General features: G+C 43.6%; 2 protein-coding genes across 10 annotated transcripts in view; one reads left to right on the top strand and one right to left on the bottom strand.

Moving 5' to 3' along the window:
• SCLT1 (sodium channel and clathrin linker 1) overlaps positions 1 to 1,601 on the top strand; it is a 45,720-nt gene extending 44,119 nt beyond the window's left edge. For 2 of the 3 annotated variants that reach the window (XM_075420971.1, XM_075420970.1), the window contains exon 22: positions 1,332 to 1,601. In XM_075420971.1, the coding sequence (XP_075277086.1) occupies positions 1,332 to 1,394 (63 nt within the window). In that variant the 3' untranslated portion in view covers positions 1,395 to 1,601. The remainder of the gene's footprint in view (positions 1 to 1,331) is intronic. The other variant, XM_075420972.1, reaches the window with a different exon arrangement.
• A 3,079-nt stretch (positions 1,602 to 4,680) lies between these two features.
• Positions 4,681 to 26,593, bottom strand: part of JADE1 (jade family PHD finger 1) — a 48,996-nt gene continuing 27,083 nt past the window's right edge. For 6 of the 7 annotated variants that reach the window (XM_075420963.1, XM_075420964.1, XM_075420962.1 and 3 more), the window contains 8 exons: positions 25,775 to 25,932; positions 21,915 to 22,102; positions 18,360 to 18,571; positions 16,599 to 16,766; positions 15,869 to 15,985; positions 11,627 to 12,157; positions 9,168 to 9,285; positions 4,681 to 8,272 (listed from right to left, as the gene is read on the bottom strand). In XM_075420963.1, the coding sequence (XP_075277078.1) occupies positions 7,374 to 8,272; positions 9,168 to 9,285; positions 11,627 to 12,157; positions 15,869 to 15,985; positions 16,599 to 16,766; positions 18,360 to 18,571; positions 21,915 to 22,102; positions 25,775 to 25,932 (2,391 nt within the window). In that variant the 3' untranslated portion in view covers positions 4,681 to 7,373. The remainder of the gene's footprint in view (positions 8,273 to 9,167; positions 9,286 to 11,626; positions 12,158 to 15,868; positions 15,986 to 16,598; positions 16,767 to 18,359; positions 18,572 to 21,914; positions 22,103 to 25,774; positions 25,933 to 26,593) is intronic. The other variant, XM_075420969.1, reaches the window with a different exon arrangement.

Genomic DNA, 26,593 nt, shown 5'->3' with positions numbered 1-26,593 from the left:
TTAATCAGGTTGCTCTCCTAATAAGTAAAGGTGGTCTTCCTGCCTCCTAATTTTTTACAGTGGTTTAGGAAACCTATTTGCAAATTACAGCTGTTTAATGTGGGTGATCCCATGTGAGTTGCAGAGAGGAAATGTTTGGTTGTCCAGTGAGGACAAGTGGCATTTTTTTCCCCAGCAGCAGTGACTAAACAGGCATAGCTGCCAAGCTGTGTTTCCTGGCTGTAAATGCTCTCTGTCATGACAAGGTCTACCCAGCTGGTGAAGATTTGCTCTGAAAGAGTGATTTGTGGTTTTTTACCTCCTGTTTGTTCTATGGATCTGCTCAGCTCTAATACTTGTGAGGTGCTGTCTTCCCTTAAAAAACACAGTCATGTCACCTTTCAAGGGAGTACATTCCTGGCCTCAGTGCCCATGTAGGAAGAGGTCTTGCTGTTCCTGAAAACACCAGTAATTAACTGTTCCTCACCAGTCTCCCTCTGAAAGGTAACAAAGAGGTTTGAGAAGATGTTTGGCAGCTAAATTGTTCTCCAGATTTTAGCTGCCAGGCTTAGAACTGCCTTGCCCTTGTCAGGCTTGGCAGAGGTTACTGCTGCCAGCTGTCAGGCACCGCTTCCTCGTAGGGACTTCAGAACTGCTGTGCCAAGCCCCTCCATCTCCCCATCACCCCCTCCGCAAAGAGACGTACCAGCGCTGTCCCGCTAAAGGCTGGAAAAAAGCAGTCTCCAGGAGTAACTGGTACAACAATGTCTGCTCTTCTGAGTCTGAGGAAACAAGGTGTTTGTCCTCTTCTGGCTCTCGGAAGACTGGATGTTTGTGTGTGCTTCCTCAGATGCAGAATGGTAACTCCTCTGTTACCATTCTGAATCTGTAGGTTGAGGGCTACATTCTGAGTTAATTGTGTATTCTCATTACGTTATCCAGCTTGCTTGTAAAATTAAATCCAATATAGGCTGGAGCTGGATTATGAGGGAGTCTAAAAATCACATTTTTATTGTGGTTGGTTCAATGACTATAATCTTAACTTATTATGAAGTAATAGTAATTCAGTAAGAAACATAAAAAATACAGGATGAAATTTGCACAGGTTTAAAATGTGAGTATTCTGTGTAGATGTCTTTAAAGTGTACTCCTGCTGCCTAATCTTTTATCATCTTGAATTCTTTGGGATCTGAAATAAGATGAAAGCAGTAGTCATCTGTAGAGTGTGTTGTAAATTCTACTGCTTATCCCAAATTCCTACTTGTTCCCTCTCCTTCGTGACACCTTCCATAGTTCTACTGGTACTTCGATCTTACAAACAATTACATAATAAACTTTGTTTTTAATTACAGCTCAGCCTGGTGACTACACAGAAGAAAAAAGCTGCTTCCCTGAAGGACCTGGAAAATATTTAAACATACGTATTGTTCATTCCCACCATGTTGGGGTTAAGAGGATTTCTGGAGAAACTTCCATATTGGAGCATTAAAGTCAAATGCATAGCAAGGCTTGTAAAGCTTAGATAAACATTTTCTGGTTTATTCAGGTAAGAAAGGGGGTGGATGAAGATACTGTATCTGTATGCATTGTAAAGATTGGAAGAAGACTGCAAAATGATGTAATTAAAGTCCTTTAATGTAGCAGATGAAACAATCTGATACAGTGCTCTGGCTTATTGGTCTTTTTTGGTCTGAAAAACACCAGCTCCAACTACGAGGAGATTGTGTACAGGGAATAGGTAACATGGAAATTCATGAACGGCTTTGCTCACATACAGCCGATACTTTTAATTTTTCTTTGTAGTGCAGTGACGTGGGAACATTTTGAAGATCTTCTATGAATTGTAGCAAGACACGAATTACATCATGAATGTCAAATATGTGCTGGTTTTATGGGAGGCGTTACAATGGGGAAACGCCTCCATTGCCTTCCAGTTTTAAGAATTTGGTTCCATTTGTTCTGATGCCCCTGGGAAACAGTAAAAAATATGCTGCTGTGGCTATTCAAACAGCTCATTTCTAAGGACCAGAGTCTGTCTTCAGCTGTGCTTTTGCTTCCTGTTTCACAATGTCCCTTGCTCAGTTTGTCCGGGTCCGGGAACTTCAGTTCTCTGTTACTTCAGTTTGGGCAAGGCTGGTGAAGTCATCCAGCTTTTATGCATTTCAGAATAGTGTGTTTGAATTCCACAGATGCCAGTATGAGGGAATCCTCTTGCATATGTTCGATAGTTGAGAAACTTCATATGTATCATTCTAAAATTAGAGCTGAACTTTGTTTTTGCTTTCAGCATAAACAGTTGATAGGTCTTAACTGATTCTGAAGTGCTCCTATCTTGGATGTAAGTGATGTTAATTTCTTGTCCTTCCTCCTAAATGTGAAGAGTAATTGTGGTATGTAACTTCTGAGTCCATAGAATGGATAATGCTTACCCAATGCTTGCTGAAAACAAACCCGTATGTCTGTCACAGTGGATCTTCACCATATTTGCATTTTAGAGGACAGACCACATCGAAGTTGATCACCACATCGAAGTAAGAGTTTGTGCCACCTCCTGAAAACCTGGCTGTTCAAGTAGAGCCTGCAAGATGGATGCAACCTGAAGAAAAATTTCTGCTTACCGCAGAGCAAGTTACTGTTTCTTACAGTTGTAGACATATCTTTACTAGTGCTTTTTCAGTTTGATACAGCCTGTATGCATTGCACTCTCTAATTTTGCTAAAAGACTCCAAAGATTTTTCAAAGCAACATGGATACTTTGTCCAGGAGCTCCAAATGTCTGTTGCAGTGAGATTTTTCATCCATATCAACCCTGTATATGATACGGAGGGTGGTAAGGACCAAGCACCTTATTTTCATTTGCATAAGGCACATCTGAGATGACGGCAGACCACCTGGAAGATTTGGTGTGAGCTATTAACCCCACTCACTCCATAAAGTGAGGCTCTAGCTGTGAAGTGAAACCCAGCTGAAAACGGTGGGCAGTTCTAAGTTTCTGAGCAACAGAATTTGCGTCTTTGTTCCTTGAGGCGCAGAAGGACACCTGCTTGGTTCCCTTTTAATTCACTTCAGTTGGTGGTGTAGCTCTTTTGTTATGGTTATTTGCCAGAATATGAATTGCAATGATGACACAAGCACCTAATAATACAGTTAAGGGGCAGCAGAGCAATTACAGCAGATGACACAAGAAAGAAAAAATTTCCTGCTTTCATCTGCCTGCCTAATCCTCTGAGCAGTGAAAAATTGACCAAATACATCTGTCTGAACTGCAAAAGGGAATGTGGTCAAGTTAAGCTCTCATCATCCTACCACCACCTCCTCTCATTTCCCTTTGGCTTCTAGAGGAGGCTGCTGGCACAGTGCTCAAGTGGGACTTTCAGAGGAAAGGCACTTGCTGAGGCAATTAAAATTGGAGGCTTGCTGGTTAGGTAAGTTTTGCTCTTTCCCTCATGATACTAGATTGCTTCATGGAATTGAGCGGCAGGCTTTTCAACCATCTGTCTTGGTTGTTTTACATTTGTTTCAATGTATGTATTTCTTGTCATTCTTCCATTGAAAAGTTTTTGCTTCCCCTACCTTCCTTTCCCGCCCCAACACCAGTTTTTGAGTGGTTTAAAGACTCCCTGGTGTGCTGTTGATGCTCCCCATTGAGTAAAACTTGGTTCTTGACTGTGTTTATTAGGAAAAGTTTCTAGGTGAATAATTACTTCCATTCGACAGGTGAGCGAAACTGACTATAGTAGTACGAGTTTCATTTTGGGTTTTCCCAAGAGCCCTATAGCTTCTGGCATAGGCCAGATCTTGAAAGATCTGTCACTGCATACAAGACGCTTTTTCTCAGTCTAAGTGGTTAGCAAGCTGCGCTTGGCTCTGACCCCGTCGGACTCGGGTAACCCCAGCAGTGCAGTGCCTGGCAGAAGGGCTGCTGACAGCAAGACCTGTAAAGCAGCTGCAAGAACCTCTTTCAGACTGTCACTTGGGCCTTGAAGAGCTTGTACGAGTAACCCTTAGGAGGGCCATCATTTACTCTTCGTTCTTTGAAACAGGATGTTGAGGTCTGCCACTCACAGCTGCCCGCAGTGCGAATGCCTGTGATACAGGTACAGATCTGAGAGAAATTATTTCCCCGTCGCTGTCTTTCAAGATGTATTGCTAGACATACGCCTTCACAGCCTTGTCCTCCTCTTGCTCTGCTCCAAGTCCGCCCCGTGTTTCCACAGCTTGAGTCAAGAGGAAGCAAGAGGAAAGGCCCCACAGTGCCCTTCCCGCCTTGTCTCCCGCAGATCCTGCTGCAGCGGCGAGTGCCCTCTGGTAGCACGGTGTGGCTGGGGGCAGCGCAGGGTGTGACTGTACATGCAGCGTACGTGTCTTGAAGAGCTGTATGAAAATTATGGGCTTCGGAAGGATGTCGTATAGCAACAAATGGGAACTATCTGAAGTAAGCAACATCTCTCTGAGGATCTCAAGGATAAAAGCATACAATGTTCTGTTGATGGGATAGGCACAGCTGTCAGTAACAAGACCCTACACTATTCCTCAAAAACAGAAAATCTTGCAACCGCAGTGTACATTTTGATACCTCTAATAATCCAAATTAAATGCTTATTTTAACCATGAAAGTTGTTCAGATCATTGCAGTGAAGTGTTTATGTAAAAACCCAAACAAAATAACTCCTGCAAATTCTAAAACACTGCTGGCAAGGATACTGCAAAAATGTACAGCATTTATTCACATACAGACAAAAAGGCACAATTCTACTGAATATTTTAACAAAAAATACAGCTGTCTTCAACTAGGTCTTTATAAATACTTCAAAAAAGGGAGAAAATAAATACAGGATTGGGCCATGTAATATAAAATAGTCATCTCTACATATACTTTTTATTTCTGTTTCTCTTCATGCACCTTTTTTAATTCATTTCAGCTGAATGGACACCAAAGCTAGGCACATAGTGAAAAATCTTCTGTACAAGGTTTTACAAATGTAATGACAATTTTCTGAAATTTCTGAACTTAAGATTTATACACAACACGTATAACCCTTCATTTAGATTTGTGTGAGTTTATAACCTAACACACGGCATTCCAGGCAACGTTACAGAAGTTCAACTAGCCTACAGTTTGACAGAATACACCAATCATAATCAAAGTTCTCTTGGTCAGTCTGCACAAGGGAAGGTAATGCTTGAAAACAGAAATTCAACAAATGGTTCTAGCCCAAGAAAATACAGGGGTGGGTTTCTATTATCACTGCAGTACTTAACAATACCTCTTCTGCTGAGTGCTAAGCATGGGAGACAAAACTAACCTACAGAGCTGGTCATACTGCACTCGTCTTACAGCTTTTTTGGTTTTGGTTCAGCTTAACTTGAAACATTAGAAAGCTTATTAACCTAAACAGCGGGGAGAAAACAGATAAGGCATTAATTCTGCACAACGCTAGCATTCGTCATAGTGCAAATTAACAAGGTACCTCTTCCAAAGTGGTGTGAGGTTAAATATTTACTTAGAATCAAAATTTAGATTATTCCATCTATGGCTTGACAAACAATTCCCTATATTGTCATGAGCTTCTTTCTTACAGAAAATACCAGTGCCTGTCTGGAAAACGTTGCTTTATGCCCAGTAGAACTTACCTGCGGTTACCTTTTGTCTGTCCATTGTTGTTTGAGCAAGTAAGTACTTTTAACACATCCCAAGAGCAACTACGAAGCTTCAGATTCACCAGTGCCCTGTTTGACTTTCACCTCTCTAAGTTGTGAAGTTAAATTCTTGGGACCAGCAATGGTATTTTAAAAGTACACTATCATCTTACACAAAATTCCCCTTCCTCAGCAGCACCCCAAAAGGTATCAAAAGGTTAAGACTTCTGAGTTTTAAAACAAACAACAGGGATGCATTCTGCTGAAATACTTAATAAAGAGATAACTTGCATAGCAAGATGGGGTGTTAATAAGCCGCCTTTTTTTTTTCCCCTCAATTGAATCCTCTGGAAGACTCAGTTATGGCAGAGTTCTGCTGCGTTTTCAGTGTTCCCTGCTCAACAGGCAAGGGGAAAAAGTGAGTGGATGTGAGAACGGCAGGCTAGGCGTAGAAAAGGGGGGCTGGGGGAGGGGGGTCTTTATGCCTGTCTTTCTGTAACGCATTGCTGCTTAACTTTTTCACCAGTACATACTGACTTACATCTATGCAGAATTCCAAAATTTGCAGGCTCCTAACACTCCTAATGATCTGTTTAATATTATTGCTCATAGCTTACTAGTTATTGCCATTTGCAATTATTAAAAAAAAGTACACAATCAGAATGAGTTCCCTCTGCCATCAAATCTAGTCCAGAATAGAAGGATATACTTTTTCTGCATTTGACTGTAAAGAGCTAATCACAATTTATTGCCTTTCCATTTTATTCTATTTAAAAATATATATTCACATCCCTTTTAAAGCAACCCTTTAGTGTCATAAGCCTGGCTTTCCCAATACATACCATTAGTGCATACATGGTGGGCTTTGGGAAATCCTACTGACTAGTGCCTTTAGAGATTTTTTTCCTTGAATTGTCATCGTACTCCTGGAGACAGGTGACTGACTGAATGGTGACGGGTTGTTCTGCCGGGTGCAGTAACCCACAGGCTTGACCTCTTTCTCAGAACTGAGCCATTGCAGAGTGTCCTCTGTGCTCAGCCTGAGCCGTTTCAAGCTGTTGCACTGTAAGGCAGCTGCAGCCCTTCCTCCTCCTCCTGTGTAACGGCCTGGTTAAACCTGCTCACCTTGTAGGTGTATGTACATGTAAACTCTGGAGCGTACGGCAGGTTCTGAGCTGCCATCTGTGCTCAGACTGAATGCAACAGAAAACATTCTGCAAACAGAGGAGAAAGACGTACCGCCCTCCAAGGAACGTGACCATCTGTAACAGGGTTCAGCAGTGCGGTATGGTTAAACAACCATCTTCGACTCACTACACACTAGTTAAAGTCAGAGCTTGTGCTTTTCCAGAAGGCGGGGAAGGGAGTAAAATTTTATCAGTGCTTTTTAGCTAAAAGGGATGAATGCAGCCTACTTCCCCTACCCACCCTAGCCCCTTCTAAAAGGTTTTTGTGAGTTACTTTAGTGTTCATCACAAATCGTGTTTTAGTAGTGATGTCACTTCTCTGCTTACTCGGGAAAGTTGCAAATAAAGGAGATTCAAACTTCTCACAGAATTGGGGGGGAAGCAAAAAAAAACCCAGCTTTAAGTGCATGTAAACATGTTTCTACAGCTCAGGAATAATGGGCTATCAATTTGTCAGTCTGTAGCCATGTCTAAGAACTCTCCTCTCTCACCAATAAATAATGCGAAGTTGGCTTGTAGGCAGTGACTCTACTGACCACGGTGGTGACACCGTGTCCCTGTGTCCAATCAGGATGCCAGGATGCTTCTCCTAATAATGTCCATCCTTCTGCTCATAGTGCTGCTGGGACTGAGCCTCTGCTGCCTGCACTTTTTTTCAGCCACTTCAGTCTCTGAGTCGCTCATTTCAGCATCCGGGACGTACCCATCATTCTCGCTGTCAGGCTTTAGCTTGCTTTTTGCCCTGTCCTTCGGTGAAACTCTGCCCACACCCAGGTAGGAGTAGCTGGAGTTCTGGCGGCAGCTCTCCTCTGGGCTCTCGCCCTGCTGTTGCCTCTCCCCCTTCTTTGGAATTCGGAATCCGCCCCAGTTCTTCACCGGGCTCGTGGGCGTCGTAGGCACTTTAACTACTGTCTGATTAGAGTTTACTCTGACAAGACCCCCATTGCATTTAGGCACTATATCCCTCCGGGTGCCAGGTGCCGACCTACCACTGGAGTGGTTCACAGCCCTTTTGTTTTCTGATTGCCTCTGAGAGAGTTCTGTGGGTCTTAGTGGTTTGTGGTTGTGTTTAGAAGTCTTTTCCTTTAGTTCCGCCTTGGTCACCTCATACTGTGGCCGATTGTCTTGTCTTCTTCTGTGGTCGGGTACAACTATGCCATTCTGCTGTGCTGATACAATCCGTGTTTCTGCAAAGGTCTTGTCAAAATTTAAAAAGCCACCTGGAGCTGCACCCCCTTCCCTTTGGCTGGGCTGCCCCAGCATGGATTTGCTGTCATTCCCAGAGCTGTTTCTTACTCTGTCTCTCTTGTGTGGTTTTTTCAAAGAGTGGGTTAGAGATGTGCCCATTTGTTTCCTGAAGAATGCAGAATGCCATTTCAAATCCTCTATCTTGGGGGCATTGGGGCCCAAAGATGGGCTGTTGAACAACACCGTGTTTTCCACTGAGGAGAATGAGGGAGGCACACCTAAATGTAAACAAATTAAGTTAAAGTCAAGCAGTTCCGTGTCTGGGTAAATACCACTTTTGCATATACCTATTTTAATGCTGTTCCTCACGCCTGAAGTGTTCTCCAGCATAAATAGGTATTTGGCTGCCTATCCAGCACCTTTAAGTCACAATTATGTGGCTGTGTTGTGATTTCACAACATACTGCTATGTGTTGTTTACTTCCCTGTAGCCATGCTGCACCTAATTACACCTGTAGCAAATACAAATCCCAGCACTGCTATATCCACCAGGACAGAGAAACTCCTTGGAGAGGGGAAAACAAGCAACCAGCAAGTGGGTCTGCTTGATGCGATCTAAAATACACTTTATTAGGTTACTGAATACTTTAAGGATAATCTAGTTAATGCAGTAACTTTGAAGTGATTCATCCTTCTGAGAAGAGACCACTGTCAATGAGATTAGGCAGAAAAAAAGTGTTTAAAAACCAGTGCGCTACCTTATCAAAATGCATTTCTTTAAACTGCCATCTATGATGCAAAGCAGCACATCCTAAACACTAATGCAGCAGCACTAATAACCGCGGACTGACTGCGTACGATACGGCATGTGAATATGAGTCGTGGTCTCTCTGTCGTAAGGAGTCAGTGGAGAATCATACCAGACGGGACCTGAAGCAGGAAGCCATTCAGTGCCCCATGGAGAAGAGCACAGACTTACCAGATCCTCTAGCAACGTGCTCACCATGAGAGCTACAGAGATTAGCATTTTTTCTTCCAATCTGCTGATGCAGACTACACAAGATTTTAATATGAATAAATGAGATCCCTTCAAAATTAGTCATCAGCCTGTAACCAAACCTTTCAGTGCTTTGGCCTGTGGTCTCACGTGAAAAAGATAACACTGAAGCGTACCTGAAACTCTCTCTTGTTCCAGCTGCTTTACGTAGATATTAAATATCTGTTCTTGAACTTTGCAAACAGATCTCTTGATTTTTTCCCTTCGGGTTACCATGTAAGTGAGATTACGCACCTAGAAGACATCAAGTTGATGAGTGTTACAGGAACTGTGTTTCTGTAATGTTGTCAATCTGTGCTTTGAGTTAGTTCAGTTTAAGTACCAAACACCATTTAAACAAGTTAGTAATGTATTGAAGTTTAACCTTCTTCAACACACGTCTTAGAAAAGAGTCTTAAATACCATTTAACTGACAGATTATTTGATCAGATTTGGGAGGGCCACAGCACAGAAGTAACTTCTGTGAACACCTGTATCCCATATTTATATATATGTGTGCATATATATAGGAAATCTAGAGAAATGGTGGAAGTGCTTAAATATACTCAGTATTAAATAGCTGAGCACCATTTGCTTCCCGTTGTTTGAGACACAACAGAAAATTATATTTAATTAATAGCATGAAATGTGGAGAGCTATTCAACAGTGCCAGTCTTTGATGACTCTGCCACTGCAGGGGCTGATTGACCAACATGAAGGCAGGCCAGTGTATTCACGCCATGGCACGATGGAGGTATAGCAGGGACTGGAAACACTAATGCAACTATTATTTATTTTTACTATCTCGGGTTTTTTTTAGAAGAGAACTACATTTCTGCCCTGAAAATGTGACTGTCTAATCCAGACAGCTGTGTAAGTTTAACAGCCACCACTCCCCTAGAGCTCAGAAGTTATTTCTTTGCAAGATGAGGGAAGTGCCGAGAGCACCCGTGGGTGTTTCCAAGGCTCCTCTCTCGGTTCCGTGTAGCTGCGTGCAGCGCGGTGCCCTGTGGATTACAGCCTTGTAGGGTGACCTCAAGCCATTGCGGAGGAGACGTTCAACAAGTGTGGCTGATCTTGCTACAGCCCTGCTCTATTTAAGGCTTCCAGTGCAGGGACAGCCAGTACTTTAAGTAACTGCCGTTACCCGGCAGATTTGAATTAGAGGGGATTCGTCTAGCCTGGTACCCTTTCCGATACAGTCCATGACTGTTTGTTCTTTGCCTTGGCCGAGCCAAGCTGCACAACAGATTTGCCATGTCCACAGAAGGACCTGTTTCGTTAATGAGCTGGATGGCACGATTTCAAAATCTGTTTCTAGATGGTTGACACTGTCACTAATGTCATTCATAATTAAGTCTACCTGACTTTAGCTTGAAGTGGAGAAAAAAAACGTAGGCCCGGGGTTTTTTTTCATCCAATTTATCTTGGATGGACAATCAGTGGGAATAGTGGAGTATTAAAATATTACTAGAATGGTGTATCCTGTTTTGACATCACACTTAAAAATGGAAAGGATACATACAGAATAACTTAAGATACAGAGAACATCATGACAAACTCAACTTACTTAGCTGATCAAAGAGAAGATTAAAAGAAATCTTGAGCAAACAGAGTAGGAACAAAAGACGCTAGCTCACAGTTATCTCACCGAGCTAGAGAAGGGTCATGGGCTGGAAGTTTAAACTAGAAAAAAACTTCAGATGAAAAACTGCAATTATTCATTAGAAGAGTGATTAGCCACCAGGATCCTGTACAAAGGAGGCAGTGGAGGCATGACCGCCCCCTGTCCTGATTTAAAGACGGGATGGCAGTCTGGAAGAGAGGCTCTCGTCCACCCACGGGTTACTGAGGCTGAGGTCAGACCCCCGAGCCAGGTTCCACACATGGCCTACACAAGCCATATGCCGTATGGACGTGAAAAACTAAAATGATTTCAGTACTCTTTCTGGCTCCAACATATCTTAAACTCTACTAGTTAACCCCCAGAAAACCAAAAAGGAAGGAATTCAGGTCATTACAGCATCAGATGTACTTAAGACAAAACACCAAACTGATCCTGCTGAACTGTTCCTTAAACATTCAAGACCTGATTGAGTGGAGTGTCATGGGCCTCCCAAACCGACCACACAGACAGCCCAGTCAAATGTGATCCCACTCTGCCGTGTCACTGAGAAACAGATCTGCTGCAAATCAAGGTAAGTTTCATAATCCTTTCCTTGTGTGCCAGATGAAAGGAGCAGAGAAAGCCCTTAAAGGCTAAAAAAGCTCCAGCTGGGGGTTGCAGTACAGTCCACAGCCATCAGTGTCAATCAGTAAAAAAGCGTAAGTGGAAATACGACAATCCAGTTATACGGAGACTGGATACTACACGCCGAGACCTGCTGGCCCTGTGAGCTGACCCTCTCTTTGACAAGGATAACGGGTGTGCTCTGCAGAAATTCAGCGGTACTGGTCTTTTCTGACAACAGAACTTTGAGTTAAGGTGCAGCATGGTGTGTCTGCGTGCCAGGGCAATAACTGAGGGCGCAGTCTGGAAACGCGGCTAACGAAGGCCAGCAGACATCACGCAAGCGCAGGCAGCACAGTGGCTTACCCGCTCTAGATCTTGCCGGAGGTGTGTGAAGAGCTGCAATCTTCTGAACAGAACATCCTGCTCCCTTTTAGCCAGATTGTCCTCTTCATCCTTCTTTGGGGTAATCAAAGGCTTATTGAAGTTGGCTTTTCTCTTCAGCTTCCAGTACTGGTAAAGGAATTCCACCGGCTCCTCGGGCAGCTGCAGCACTTTAGCCACTTCCAAAGACTCGACAAAGGTATAGAACTCATCCTCCAGCTGCTGGAGCTTTTGCTTGCGGAGGCTGACTCTGTGGGCCTCCTCCTGGTTTTGATCCATGCTGTGGAAAGGGGTGATGTGGGCAGGAAGAGAGCTGTCCTGAATCCCGTTCCCGTTCTCCTGACCTGGGCTTTCACTGAAAGTCTCATCATCCGCTTTCCTGGTGGAGCTGTGCTTGGGACAGTACGACTTAAATTTCACCTCATCGTTCTCTGCCAGTATGGTCTTCATCTCCAAGCCACGGTCAAATGCGCAGGTGACGTGAAAGGCTGTTCTGCAGTTTTTCACTGAACACTACAGAAATTAAATTAAAATCAATCAAATATAACTTTAAGAAGCCACACCGCCTAGAACTATTCCAGCAGCCAGGACTGCTCTGAAGAACAACCCTGTCACCGGCGCTCTGCTGCTCAGCTGCATGGACTGTCTTGCTCCCCTTTAATTAGGTTTACGATTTAGTGCGTTCAGGCCAGGCAGCAACGCAGTGGCCCAGTGGGACAGGAGTGGTTCGCCCGTCCCCAGCCCAGTCACGCTGTTCAATAGCCAGCAAACCCACCAGAGGAGTGCTCTTGGCGTCACCAGCGCCACTCACACCAGGCAGCGTCACACAAAGGAAAGCGTCCCCCTTTGGCTGCGCCAGCATGAGAGAGAGGGAAAAACATCTCGGTGGCTCCAGGCCAGCTGCGTACTTTTAATTAAAAGTCTTTCCCAGCACCTGGACCCGCACTACCCAAAAGGCCTCAACCGAGGGGAATTTTTTTCTTCCTGTTCTCCCAATTTTATAATGTCAAATATTAAATCACTGTCAATCACCACTTCACTGACTACAGCCTTCACTTCACCCGGGGGACGAGGAGAACAGGAAATTCAATTTTTTGTCTTTTTTTTTCCCTCCCAGTGAACCCAGCCATCGTAGTGTGATGGGCACTAGTTCAGCTGATTTAGCACTTGATTTCAATTATATGTAACTTTCTCTTGCAAAATGCTGTCATAGCTATTGCCAGCCACAAACTGAAAGGTTTAAATATATATATGTATGCATATACACACATGCATACATATGCATTTGTATCAATTCACACCTCTGCCTCCAGTGAAAAGAATTTAAAGTGGAAATGAACATTAGTGCTATTAACTGGGAGGAAACACAACTATGCTTAACTCCAGCCATCTAACTTTAAAGAGAAATGCGTTGCACTAGGATGTTTGCACGGTACTTTGTAAAGACACCAAATATCTGTCTCCTCTGGGTTTTCCTGCTCAGGTTGACTCAGCAGCCAGATGGCATATAGAGGTACAACAGAGTACCTTTAAACTGCAGAAGTTTCAAAAGAACATTCTTTAATAAAACCAATGGGAATTAAAGAATACCAAAGCATCTTTTGCCCTTTGCTTTCTTACTAACAGACAGGGGGAAAGCAGCCCAATTGGAACACCACACAATACAGAGGAGTCCTTCGCTGTGGTTTCCAAGCCGCTATTGTTTGGAATAATCAGCTCTTGGTGTGGCTGGTGTGTTATCGGGAGAGGAGGGGAAAGCCTGTCTCATCAGAAGGAAATCTGCTGAACCTGGGAGAACAGGCAGTCTCGTTTTCCCCAGCCACTCCCTGCCCAGCCTGACACACACTCACGGCTGCCGGCTTTTCTAACCCTTGTGCACATCTCGTAACCCCTCTGGGGGATCTTGCTCTCTGGGTTCATCCAGTTAACGCTGCTCCCTTTCTATTGTCATGCCTTTGTATAATGTTATTCTCTGCTGTATAAAATTTCACAACTCAAATCTAAATATTTCTCACTGCTAGCTTTAAGGATACTGAGATTTACACAACTCCTATAAAATGTCAGGCAAAACTGCCATTTTTTGTCTCTTCCCCATCATTTCAAATGTGCAACTGTCTGAAGAGGCAGCCGTCGTGCCTGCATGTCAGCCCGCGTCGTCACTAGAAGGGGAGAGGTGGTACCGAAGAAATACTCTGAGAGAGACACTCCACCCCCCTCCCCAGCACACTAACATACATAACTACTCAGGTGTTCAACTTAAATTGCTGTAAGTTACCCCTCAGCACAGGTCTGGAGAATGGACAAAACACCTTCAACTACACAACAGCAGCAGAGGAAGGGGACAGCTCTGCAAGGAGGTATTACGATTGCAAATTTATATGCTGTGGACAGATTTATTTTCTCTACTTAACATTTACTATTTTATACATTCCTTAAATGGAAACGGACCAATAGGTTTCACTGGAACTACTGCTGCATTGCTGTTTTACAACTTTTTCTGGCAACCTCAACAAATACTCGGAGCAGAAGAAAAAAGGAAATGGATAATATCTAATTTTTAAAAAGTACAGGACTTCAGAAATTTCTGCGTCTTAGTGCTGGTCTCACCATCATGGATCCTGTAACATCAGGCTAGCCACAAAACCGAAAGGGCTCTACTTCTTCAGACTTCTTACGAGACAGTAGTATCTTCCCATCTGTCTCAGGAAGCTTTCTGGGGATCATTTTGCTGCAGTATATGAAGCACTTTAACGGTGAGGAACATGACCACAGTACTAAGCTACACTCTACTGTCTTTCTGCACAATCACAACACTGCCCCGAGCGGGTCACCTGTCCTCACTCTCAGCATCTGTTCTCGAGTAAGGCAGGTCAAAGTTTTGTCTTGTGTCTCAGGAAACCAAGTATCGCCCCTTTCAAAAATCTGGGGCTTGGTAATGTGTTTTCTCAAGCTCTTTAGATTTTAAAATTGTTCTTAAAATTATTATTTAACATTTCTGAGTGATTTTCCACTGTAAAGGATCTGCAAGTGCTTTACAGCTAACAAGCCAATATAAATATGCACGTGAAACCACACTGCCCAGTGTGAAATGCTCCGGTGCAGATCAATTCAGTTATTTATTTAACAGTGACAATTCACAGGCTACAGTGCGAAAGGCTGAATCCAAATCCAACTGAAACTACGGAGAGAATTTCAGAAGTACACAATGAGACAAACTGGCACTGGCCCAAGAATGTGAGCTGTCGGTATGAAACAAATGGCTTTATACTTTAATTATTTATTGCACATGGAAATCATTCTTTTTTGGAACTATGAAGACCGGGCATTTGTTTTGATTCTGCCCTGCCTTGCTGTTTTGGGCAGTCACCATCCCTGAGCTCAAGTGAGTACCACAAGTCAGAACAATAACGTGGTGCACGCCTCTGCAGCAATGTGAACTGGGAAACTCACACCCAGGAGCTTTTTGTCCCCTTCGAAACACCAACGGCTCCAGAATCCACCCACGACTGATGGAGGAAACAGGGCGCATTTCCTCAGCTTGTGGCGTGCTGGAATCTCAGAGCAGAGCAGTCAAAATAATCTGTTTCTTTGCTGCTGCTCAAAAAGCCCAATATTAAATGATCGGATATTCTCACCAGCAACTTAAAAGCTGGACCAACAACAAAACAGTTACAGAAAAAATAGTTACAGCCAAAACAGTCCAATGTCAAGCAGTACCTAGAATTACAAATTCAAAGCTACAACTAGCTTTATCATCAAAGTGAAGGTGTTCACTTCCTCCGACTTCACTGAGCACTGGGCATGCTCAGCACCTTAGAAATTCAGGTTGTTACAGGAAATACTCAGCTCCCACTGAGGTATCCACCTTGTCCGAGAAGTCACTAAATAGGGACTAGCAGGTAGGTTTCGGCACAGAAGCTTTCAGCATTGAAGCTCCATTTTTGTATGTGGTTTTCTCCTCAACAACATTTAAGTTTTATTTCAGCATACAAACAAATGTTATCAGCATATCTACAAATTAGGAAGTCTTATGGGATGACCTAACTATTATTATTATTAAAAATTTACTAGAAAGTCAGAGCACACTAACATTCAAAAGCACTTTGTGTGCAATGAAGTCCATAGTAACAAACAGGAAATCAAAGTTTACTGCAGATACACATTTTGTGTATCTACCACAAGCTAACTAAACAAAACATGCAGACACTTCTGTGACTAAATTACCTGTATAGAAGCTCCAACTTTTTCATTACAAAGGCTGCACACCAGTGCCCACCGGCTGCTGGGAATGTGAGAAACCTTTGTAATGGGCTCCATTTTTTCTGGGCTTCCAATGCTCACCTAAGAGAAACAAAGGTTAAAAAAAAAACCAGAGTGACTACTACACTGTTAACTGAAAAGGGAAAAAGTTTTATCAAAGAAATCAAATGTCTTCTGTGCGTACGCAAAATTAGCATGTCCCAAGTTCCTCAAAAAATCAAAATTACTTTTTTAAAAAATCAGCTCCTCACTGCTTGAACCAAACAGTTTCAAGGTGAAGCCCACCAACTTAAAATCATCATACACACGATGAGTATTTTGATTATGAGGACCCATGTGAACTCTTTACTGTCACATCCAGGCCTTTCAATTCACCTTTAATGTTCCATTTACAAAATAAAACGATACTTTGTGTGCTTGTTAAATGAGCTTTGCCAGCAGCAAAGGCCTAATCTTTTGAGGCCTAGGTTTGGTTGACAAACGTAATGGAATTACTTTCTTTACAGATGATGCTTCATCCTGCCAGACTTTATGGCTAATTGAAAATCTTTTATACTGTTTTCTTAAGTAGTACCATATATATATGCTACACTCAGGGTAGCAACAACACGCGCTAGGTCAAACAATGGTTTTAACAGATTTCTTCTCTCCCAGAACTCCCGCAGCCCTGAACTCCCAGTGGATCGGCACCTACCTCTGGAATCCACAGAGCACAGCTGACATGGACCCACTTGGTGCCACTCCGGGTCGGCTTCATGGCACCACCCTTCTTGGGACACAGCAAACACTTGGCCTGGACACCAAGTGCGCACGTCCTGCACAGCCAGCTGCCTTCCGGCACCTTCAGGATCCCGTAACACGCCTGTATTCCCATTTACAGAAAAGGGGCAGAAAACAAAGGAAACAACATGCATTTCTGTTACGTTTTAGCTGTTTACATGTAGCCTCTCACACCTCTCAAAATGTTCTTTATGGAATTTCCAATGCTATAGAAATATCAGCTTGCGGAGGATCTTGGGATGCCTCCATGAACTTAGCCAACCACACTACCCATTCATTCCTGAAAAAGATCTTTCAGTGAAAGGAGCAGAAGTCACGACCAGCTGCTATGCAAAAAAACACTGCCCACTTCTCCACTGGGAAAGAGCGAGGGGACCCCCGATAGACAACCCTGCCAGCAGTGAGCTAGGATGAAGTTCAGTATCACAAAGAATGCACGTGACAGCAACTGGACTGTTGCCAAAAGGCAAGGACCACAAATTCAAGAGCTCTGCTGTGCAACACTCCACGTTATTCCAAAGCATTGAGTTTTACTTCTTACTTAAAGGGAAAAGCGCAGAACACCAACCAATTAAGATCCCCTTTTTCAGAAGATTACATCTGTATGGAGGCCTCTGTCCAAATTAGTGTCAATTTCAAGTCTCCTAAGTTTCAGATTTGATGTGATCAGAGAACTGCTACAGGTCTAGAAATGTCCACTGTACTCTGAGTATCTTCCCAGACAGCCATTTGTACCTTACAGCTGTCACAGGCATATTTCTTTACCATTAGTACAAATGCATGTAAGTAACATATGCAAGAAAATGCCTTTCTTGCTCATCGACAACACAGCTTTCCAAACACTGAATGACAAAGCAAACTTATAAAAGCTGGGAAGGAAGGACAGGCTGACAGGGAGGCACCTGCCACAGTAAGAAGCACCCACAGAAACAGATACAATTTTAGTGTATCTGTTCTTCCACGCCAAGAAGAATTCTTAACTGCCACAAAAAGGTGGCACATAATAGTACTTGATTAGCTCAGCTCAGGTCAGCAGGTTCTCAATTAAATTACAATGACTATAATAAATCCTACCCGTGTCCTTACTGATTGCCTGAAAGTTCTTTTTTCCTCTCCCTGCTGAGCCTACATTGCTGATACTAAAGGTGGGTGTCCTGGTCTCGGCTGGGACAGAGTTAATTTTCCTCCCAGTAACTGCTGTTTTGGATTTAGTACGAGAAGAATGTTGATAATACTGATGTTTTCAGTTGTTGCTATGAAATCAAGGACTTCTTCCAGTCTCCCATGTTCAGCTAATGAGCGGGTGATTAGCCCCAGAAGTGTGCAGAAAGAGAGGAAAAGAATACAGCAAGAGAAGTGACCAGGTGAGAAGGTACAACAACAATACACGTGTGTATGTTTTGGGGAAGCAATTCCTCACCTTGTAAGTTCCTCCACACATCCACAATACCACTTTTAACCCTCTTAGCATGACATTTCTAGAATTACATGTAACAATTCTCCTTCTCGATTACATAATCTGTGAATTCATCCCACCGCTTGTTTGTTAACCCTGCAAGAACTCATCAGATCAATGTCTGTCACTGGGAAAAATCCAACCTGTTATCTTTAACAGTTTGGAAAAGTTTCTGTCACCACCCCCACACTCCCCCACCCCGTGTCCTGGCCGCCATACCTGGTGCACACAGATATTGCATTTGTCACAGAACACCATTTCGTTGCCGTCTTCTCCATCTGGAGACTGACAGACGTCACAGACAACATCTTCATCATATTCAATCCCAAGTCCTTCTTCCGTCTCGATAGCATGATTCATGTTATCATAGCATCGTTGTTCAAACTCCTCTAAGACCCTTTCCATCGTGTACTCGTCCAGCTCAGGCATTCCTGGGAAACAGGAGTTGTTACTTATTTAAAGGAAAGAGTGGTAAGCACCGCCACACATAACTCCAGCTTCTTTTTTCAACAGCTGAGTAGATGCAGCCGACCCCTACATATACACAATTCATTTGTAGACAATCATACCTATTCCAGCATAAACTAGGGAAACTGCAAAAAAAAAAAAAAAAAAAAAAGGTCAAATAAGGCTTATAACAGTATCAAACTAATAGAAGTGGAGTATCCAAACCAATCTTTCAAAATCCTGATAAAAATCTGCATAAACTGATTTTGGCTTCCTGGTCTTGTTCTCATTTTTCCTTCTGGGACAGCACTTGTCTACGGCTTTTGCTTCGATTTTGCAGCTCAGGTGTTGACTCACTGGTGAAAGGTCTGAGAGTGTTTTGAACCAAAAGTGATGGGGGCAGAGGGGGGAAATCAGTGACAAAATCTGCTGTGATACTTGTAGTAAACTTGCAGTTTCTAACAACAGTAGTTGTTTTTCTACAAGTTCCAACCCGAACAGGTGCAATTGCCACTGAGGTCTCCATCAGACCCTGCTACACCAATAAATTAGTTTGTTTTAAAAAGTGAAAAACAGAGTTGTAATAAATGCAACATCAAATCTCAGACAATAAATAAATGCAACATCTAATCTGGGATTGGGTCATTTTAAACAGCATCCATCAGAACTATATTCATGACGCCACAACTACAGGCTGATTACATTGTAGCAATCTGAATTATAGAATACTAATTATAGTAATTTATTATTATAGACCTGAAAAAATACCTATCACAGAAGCAGCAAGAAAAATATCACAAAAGAGCACAGTGCTTCCTGCTCTTGCTTCCATCTCTTGCTTGCTGTGACAATGAGCTGGCTGCAACACTTCCCGGTTGGTACTACACCAACCTTTACCACAAAATCATGCCACTCAAACACCTGTGAAACCAAGAAAGCTACGCTACTGCAAACAAGCATTCTCCTCTTGTGAAGTCAGTTTAGCACAAGAATTTCCATAATTTAAATCACCACAGCGAAGCATAGGCTTCAGATATCCCGCTTTTGGTCTAATTCCCAATACCTAATATTTACTGTGACATACAGAAGATGGCCACCTCGTGATGCCTGTTTTAACAAGAACATCCTCCCTTTGGTTCTCCCTGTGAACAACTGAGCCACAAGCACCACAAAACGAAGAAGAAGAAAACCTCTCCGGCTCCCCCAGATCAGAAGGCAAACACTCTACAAAAGTACTTCCAGGTTCCCTTACTGACAGGTAAACCCTTGCAGCAAAGATCAATGCATCCTCTACCACGCAAACTGAGCAGCCGAAAGGTACCAGGAGGAAACATCCAAAATCCTGCTGATGAAAGAGAGCCAGTTTTGCCTGCAGCCCAGAAATACTGCACAGGCAAAGCAGATGATGGCAGGTTTTAGACCAGTTTGCAACTAAATTATAACCTCACGATTGCTGTCACTTTATAAAAAGCCCTTAGAGATATGTCATTGCCTGTACATTTATATGGGTTAAAAAAAGGGAACCAAGGGGCTGTGGCTTCAGTTCAAATGTTTACATTCATTTTTTTAAAGACAGATTAGCCATTTTCAGTACCTGAAGTACTCCAGCAGGTATCAAAGAAAACACAGGGAATTCATAGCTGCAGGGACACCATAAAGGAAGTGCTGCAGCTGCAGATCAGGAAACACTCCCCTTTTCAAATGCCCGTTAATAGTACCTGTAGAGTGCAGTGTCTGACAGAGCACCCAGGTACATGTTTCAGGAGCATTTCCTTCCCTCTGCGTATAGCAAAACTGAGAGGATCACGATTTAGAGCAAACGAACAAGAAGAAACTACATCAAAACGCAACACTGAAGATCAGATCTGTCAAACTGTAGCTGTTCAGTGTTTCCCGTGCAACACGCAGGTCTGAAGGTGACGCTGGTGTAGCAGAATGGCTACCACAGGGCTTCATGCACAGGTAAAAAGCCGCGTGATGAAGAGCCCCTCTCGTGTGCTTTATTGCTAATGGTACTCACGCCCCCATGTAACACTGTGGTAGCCCCCTCTTCTGGTTTTGGCACAAGACAGAGAGAGGAGATTATCTACATTGGACAGATGGATATCAATTACAAATGATAAAAAGTATTTTTAATTTTAGTTTGAAGAAAGCTAAGGGGACTTGCTGCTGTTTTCCCGAAGATAACTGGAAAGGTAACCTAAACTATTGAATCATTAATTGTTTTGAAATCATCTAAGCCCACTGTTAAACCTGAGCAGGCCTGGCTTGAGATCTGGAAAAAAGGCTGGGAGAAGAGACCAGGTCAAGGCTAGGTCATCTGTTTCTTCTGTACGTGGGTTTAAAAAGGAGAAACTTTTTTAAAGAGTTATAAATGGTCGGTTTGTGGTTTACCAGGTCTCAAGCCATGCCATGCATGGGCTACAGGCAGGTAAAACCCATATGATTAAACTGTAACCCAAAGCAGGGAACTGCCACAACGCTAAAACAAAAAGCAACAGCGTTCACCAACGTGTCCAAACCTCTTCCATCTGGCACAGTATCTTCTCCCTTATCTAAACAACGTGGTAAAAGCTCTGCGCTGCCTTACAGCCTCTTCAATTCTGGTGACATCCTCTCCTGAAGCACACGCCTTACCGAAGAAACGTTCCTGCTCCGGCCCTGCTCCCCTGCCCCTTCCCACACCCAAGCCATCCTGTGGAAAAGGGAACAGTTGCTCCCCTTGTGACAGCTCCTCTTCCCGCTTCGCAGCTGGAGCACACGCTCACAGTAAGGTTTGGGAGGATCCTCCAATAAACCACCGCGGGAATTCCTGACTGTCTCACTCCTTGCGCAATGCAGCTGGCGGAGGTCCTCTAAACCTCCCAAGACTCCTTGCCTGCATTCTGCGCTCTGAACGCCACTGGTTCAAAAGATGATACGGATATGTGACCCAGAGAAAAATAAATAAATAAATAAACAAGAGGACTAACTTGAAAAACTGCCTGAATGGTCTATCTGATGTTCTCTTCAAGGACCTTGATGGCAAAATAGGAACTTTGTAAGAATTCCCTTGTGAAATGGAAAGCAGTAGAGAAAAAGCCACGTGGCCAGATCCTGACCTGGTCGAAGCAGATACAACGCCGCTGTTATGAACGCATATATCTTAGGGCTTAATCACATCAGGTCTGGTTTCCCACGGCCACCCCGACTTATACGACTGCTATCTCTTTACACCTCTATCACCTCTTCCCACTGCTGCCCTCCCTAACGTTATTCTCAAGATTACCAACTTTAAAAGAAAAAAAAAAAAAAAAGGCAACAAAAACACAAGCAGTCATTGCTCACCCATTTCTTTGAATTCTTCATTGGCAAGTTGCAACCATGCTACGTCCACATCATTGAGATCGTAGCGACACACGCTGTCTGCTAACGTTCGAATGTCAACATAGCCCAGCTCTGGAGGCTCTGAACCTGATGACACAATGTACTTCCTGGGACGTGTAAACGTGACAGCTTTCGTCTCAGACACAATCCTAAAACAAACAGACAAGCAGATGTCAGGTATGCCGGGCTGCCAAGAGACTTGTGTCTAGAGAATTCAAAATGCCTCATTCAAAGTGACTAACAATCATCAGCAATCATCTAAGCAATCATCTTGCCCCACTGAGATGGGAAAACAGTACAGGGCACTTTCATAACAGATTGGCACTATTATAAGAAGTTAACTGGAGTTGTCTAGAAGCCCAACTCATTACCAGAACCCTAAATAAAATGAAAACACTAAAGGATACAGCTGTGCTTACTCTTACCTGAAATTCACACTTGTGTAAAGATAGAGTAGGAACACTGTACTTCTGTAGTGACGGCTGCCATATATGCAGATGTTAAACTCTGTTTTTAAGACTTTTTTTTAAATCAATCTGTTAAACTACAATACCAAGATCAAGAAAATTCAAGAGAAAAACTTGTATTTCCTGTTACATTTGAAGTTTTATTTCTTACAGTATGTTTCTTCTGAATTTTTGTGCGTGTGTGCATAGCTATGGGATTGCCATCTTTGTGAAATTCAAACGACCTTTCCTCAGACAATCAGCAATTTGTAATTTGCACTAGCTTCACCTTCACTTACCCAAGCAGATCCAAGCTCTGGCATCCTGCGTCTACATTTCCTCTTTCACAATCACTAATGTCATACTGGGCCAAGCACAAACATTAATCAGCCACTGCTGAAGTTACCTTCTCTCAGGTTTTGGAGGCTCCAGTTGGCCAACAGCCAACCACGAAAATGTATTTTAGCTGCAAGCCAACTGAATTTTTGTTCGACCACAGGCAGTGGTTCAGGAAATGGTAAAGTACCTACAGCATACAACTTGTTCCAGGTGAAATTCCTGCAATGTTGTAACTGTGCAAAGCCAGGAGCTGGGGGCAAAACCACCCAGTTCACAAAGGACAGCAGTCATTATACCAGCAAGCTGGTGACTTGCCTCCAAACAGCAAGCCAACTCCATCAGTCCACCTGCGGCGCGGTTCTCTCAGTAGAGGACACTGCGCCTTCTCCTAGTTAACTGCACTCTCTGAAATTCAGTTTGGATGAAACCCATTTCACGATGCAATGCTCCAGGAGTGACAGGCCACGCAGCCAAATGACCACCTCCTGCAGCACCAGTGTTGATGATTTTTTTCTGCTTTAGTGCTAGAAGGGAGGAGATAGCACCACTCCACGTAGACACAAGTTCTGCTGGGAATAGCCTAAGCATCCCAACAAGCAGGACATCCTCCACCTGATTTTGTCCCCATCTGAGGGCCAACGTGTTGATTCCTCCTCCTATCAGAAGACCCTGATCTGCCACTACTGTATCTGCACACATAGATCTCAGTAAATCCTCTACCTGTTTCAGTCTCCTGCACAGCCCTACATCTTGCCCTCACCCAGCTTATTTCAGACAGCAATTTGAGAATGGTGAGCAAGAGCCAAATGCTCAGTTTGGGGTTTCTGAGGTGCAGAAGGGGACTGTGGAACATCATGAATCTGAATGACCTTGCCAGCCTCACTGCACTGCCCAAACTGCTCCCGGTCACACTGCACAGTGTTAAAATATTATAGATTACTACTTCTCACAGAGAATTTACTTTAAACTGGGCACTGCTCTCTGAATTTGCTGTACCATAAATTCCTTCCTGAGTACCTCTCCACGTGGAAATCACCTCTGGCCAGCACCCTGCACGTGCTGTCTAAATAGTGACACAGAAGATACAGGCACAGGTAGTTTGGCTTAAAACAAACCACCTCCATCTCTATTTCTGTGACAGAAAGATGTAAAACAAAAAAAAGCAACACTTTCTACATATCAAAACCCACATTCAACTCAATTACCCACGTGACCGCATGCTTACACTGAATCACCACACAGACTCACTCCTCTCCCCACCCCGCTGCCCTGACCAGTCGCTACCAGGCCCAAACCTTTTATTCTCTATTATGTACCTCATTAGCATTTTGCTTCTGTTCTACCATTTGACTACTGCTGATTCAATTTACAGAACACCTCCCTCCCCTCCCAGAGCTAGCACCGAACAGTTCCAGCACTCCAGCACCACCACGGCAGGGCTCTCCAAGTGTTTCGTGAGGGAGTGAACAGGATAATAATCAGGCATCAGAAGGCCACTCTGACCAGCAGGTGCTCACCAGTAGGACCATACGAGATGGCTCAGCAACTGAGTAAGATTGGTGCCTCCTGTGCTGGGACCTACAACTGTGGATGCCTTCTTTCTCCATCTCCTTTAATATCTTAGATTTGGAGCAACATCTCTGTTGGCCATTGGCAGAGAAAAGCTTTTCCCTAAGAGAGTATCTGGATCTCATATAGCTACCAAACTACCTCCCTGAAAGATATGGGGTGGGGATCCCCTGGAAGGTCTCCCTCTGCTAAAGTCCATAGGTCTCCTTGCTCTTCTGCAGCCGTTGGAGATGTTTGAAAGAGAAAGCAGTGAGGAGAAGACAATGTGAGCACAGGTATACAACGTGTGTGCATTTACGCAGGGACTGGGTGAGGTCAGTATGGAGCAGGCTATGAGCACTGCAGGGAAATGGTACGCTCCCGTGCTCTAAACTGCACAGCAGAGAGGAAAATCACGTGCTCTCCTTGGAGTTCCAGGTCCAAACCTTCAGAAGGAAGGCAAGGGTTTACCTGATGTGTGGGTACGTTCCTCACTGCACAGACCAAGTGGGGCCGTGCAGCACTCTGCAGGTTGCTGCACAGAACACAAAAAGTGCTGACAAACATTCCTGTAGTCCCCCTAGTCCAAGGTTAAAGCTGACAGATGCAGACCTAACGGAAGCAGTGCAGCATCACCCAGAATTTTTTGCTGTGTGTCAGAGATTGGGCTATTCTGGCCCCACCAGCACTGGTGCGTCCTTTAGTAACGCCTCATGGCCAGCCTGGACTTACTCAAAGAGATCTAATGTCACTAACTGACAACAATCCTTGTTATTCTCACTTTCTCCAATTCCAATCCCAACTAAGCATAAAATGGATACATGGGCTACAGCCCACTCCTGCCCTTACAACTGTACTGTGTGATCTGAAACAGAAAACAGTATCTAAGCATAACAAACAAGGTAAAGAAAATAAGGGTTTCTTGCACAAGAGCTAGAAAATCTCACATTAATATATTTAGTTACAGACACATCTGGATGGTTCTTAAACCAGCTGAAATGTTGTACAACAAACAACTTCCTAAGTCAGTAAATGAAACAACCAAAAAAATAATGTGAAACCAAAATAAATGCTGTGTAATCTCTAGCCCTTAAATCTGGCTTGTCTAACTGTTCCCTGAAAGGAACCTCTGGGTTGGAACTAAGCACAAGAAACTGCAGCAGACAAGGGCTCTCCCAGCAATGCCAAGTGAGGTCAAGTCTGGGCTTAAAAATAGCAGCTATTTTTAAGGTTCTGTCATCACACTCCATCCTAACGTAATGCCAGAAATGATTATCTGACATTCGTATTTCAGCACACAGGCAGAACGGGCCCGACTCTTGACCTCTCCAACCATTCAAAAAGCTGAAGCAGGTTGCTTTTCGTCTCTGAGAACCAAGACCTTTCTAGCTACACGCTGTGGAATAAAGCTCAAGAAGCCAAGGCAACGCAGGCATAAGCTGCTAGCATAAACGTATGTGTATTTGTTTACATTCCTCCAAATTATACCTGGCTACTGGTTCTGGGATGGTCCCTGGGCTAACTGGCACCTGAACTCCCTTTTCCCACTCCTGCCTCCAGGGGTCTGCCAGCACATAGTATTCATCAGGGTTCAGCTGGAAGGAGTCATGTAACTTCATGGCAGTGATCAGGTCCGTTCTGAACACCTGCAAAGAGAGTGACCAAGAGAGAAAAATAGAGACACTGACATTTGATATTTACACTCTATGATTCACAGCTTCAGGGTAACCATGGAGCACAGCCTGTAACAAGGTCACTGTATCAGCAGTGAACTAACCCAGCCCACTGCAGGACCGAAGTTTGGCTTCATCGCAGGGAAAGGGGTGGCAGAAGGTGCAAACATCGACAGAATGACTTCCAGCCAGCTCCACTACAAATACTGGTGCTCACCCTGCACTGGAGACATGACGCTAAAAAGTGCTACACACTTTTACCTCCATTTGGGCTGCAATAAAAGCTGCAGGAATTTTGCATCTTAAAACAGCAGCACAAGGAAGACTCATTTTTGCCCCAAGTTTTTTTGTTTGTGTTTTGTTGGTTTTGGGGTTTTTTAAACTACTGAAGCTCTGACTAATCCAAAGACATTCTAGAAATTCCCTGTGGCAGAAATCAAGGCGTGACTCTACCATGACCAGCCACAAGAGGAAATTCTAAAGAGATGACTCTTTGTGCAAGTATTTAAAATAATAACCCAAAAGATAAGAAACAAAATAAGACCCAAACTGGAGTTCTGGTGGCAGCTCCATGTTCAGCACAGGTGCCTGTTATGCGACCAGTTACACACACCTCTGCATGATAGCTGTAATT

This window comes from Opisthocomus hoazin, chromosome 5 (assembly GCF_030867145.1).
Source record: "Opisthocomus hoazin isolate bOpiHoa1 chromosome 5, bOpiHoa1.hap1, whole genome shotgun sequence".
Classification (NCBI taxonomy): Eukaryota; Metazoa; Chordata; class Aves; order Opisthocomiformes; family Opisthocomidae; genus Opisthocomus; species Opisthocomus hoazin.
This window is presented reverse-complemented; position numbering and strand designations above follow the sequence as displayed.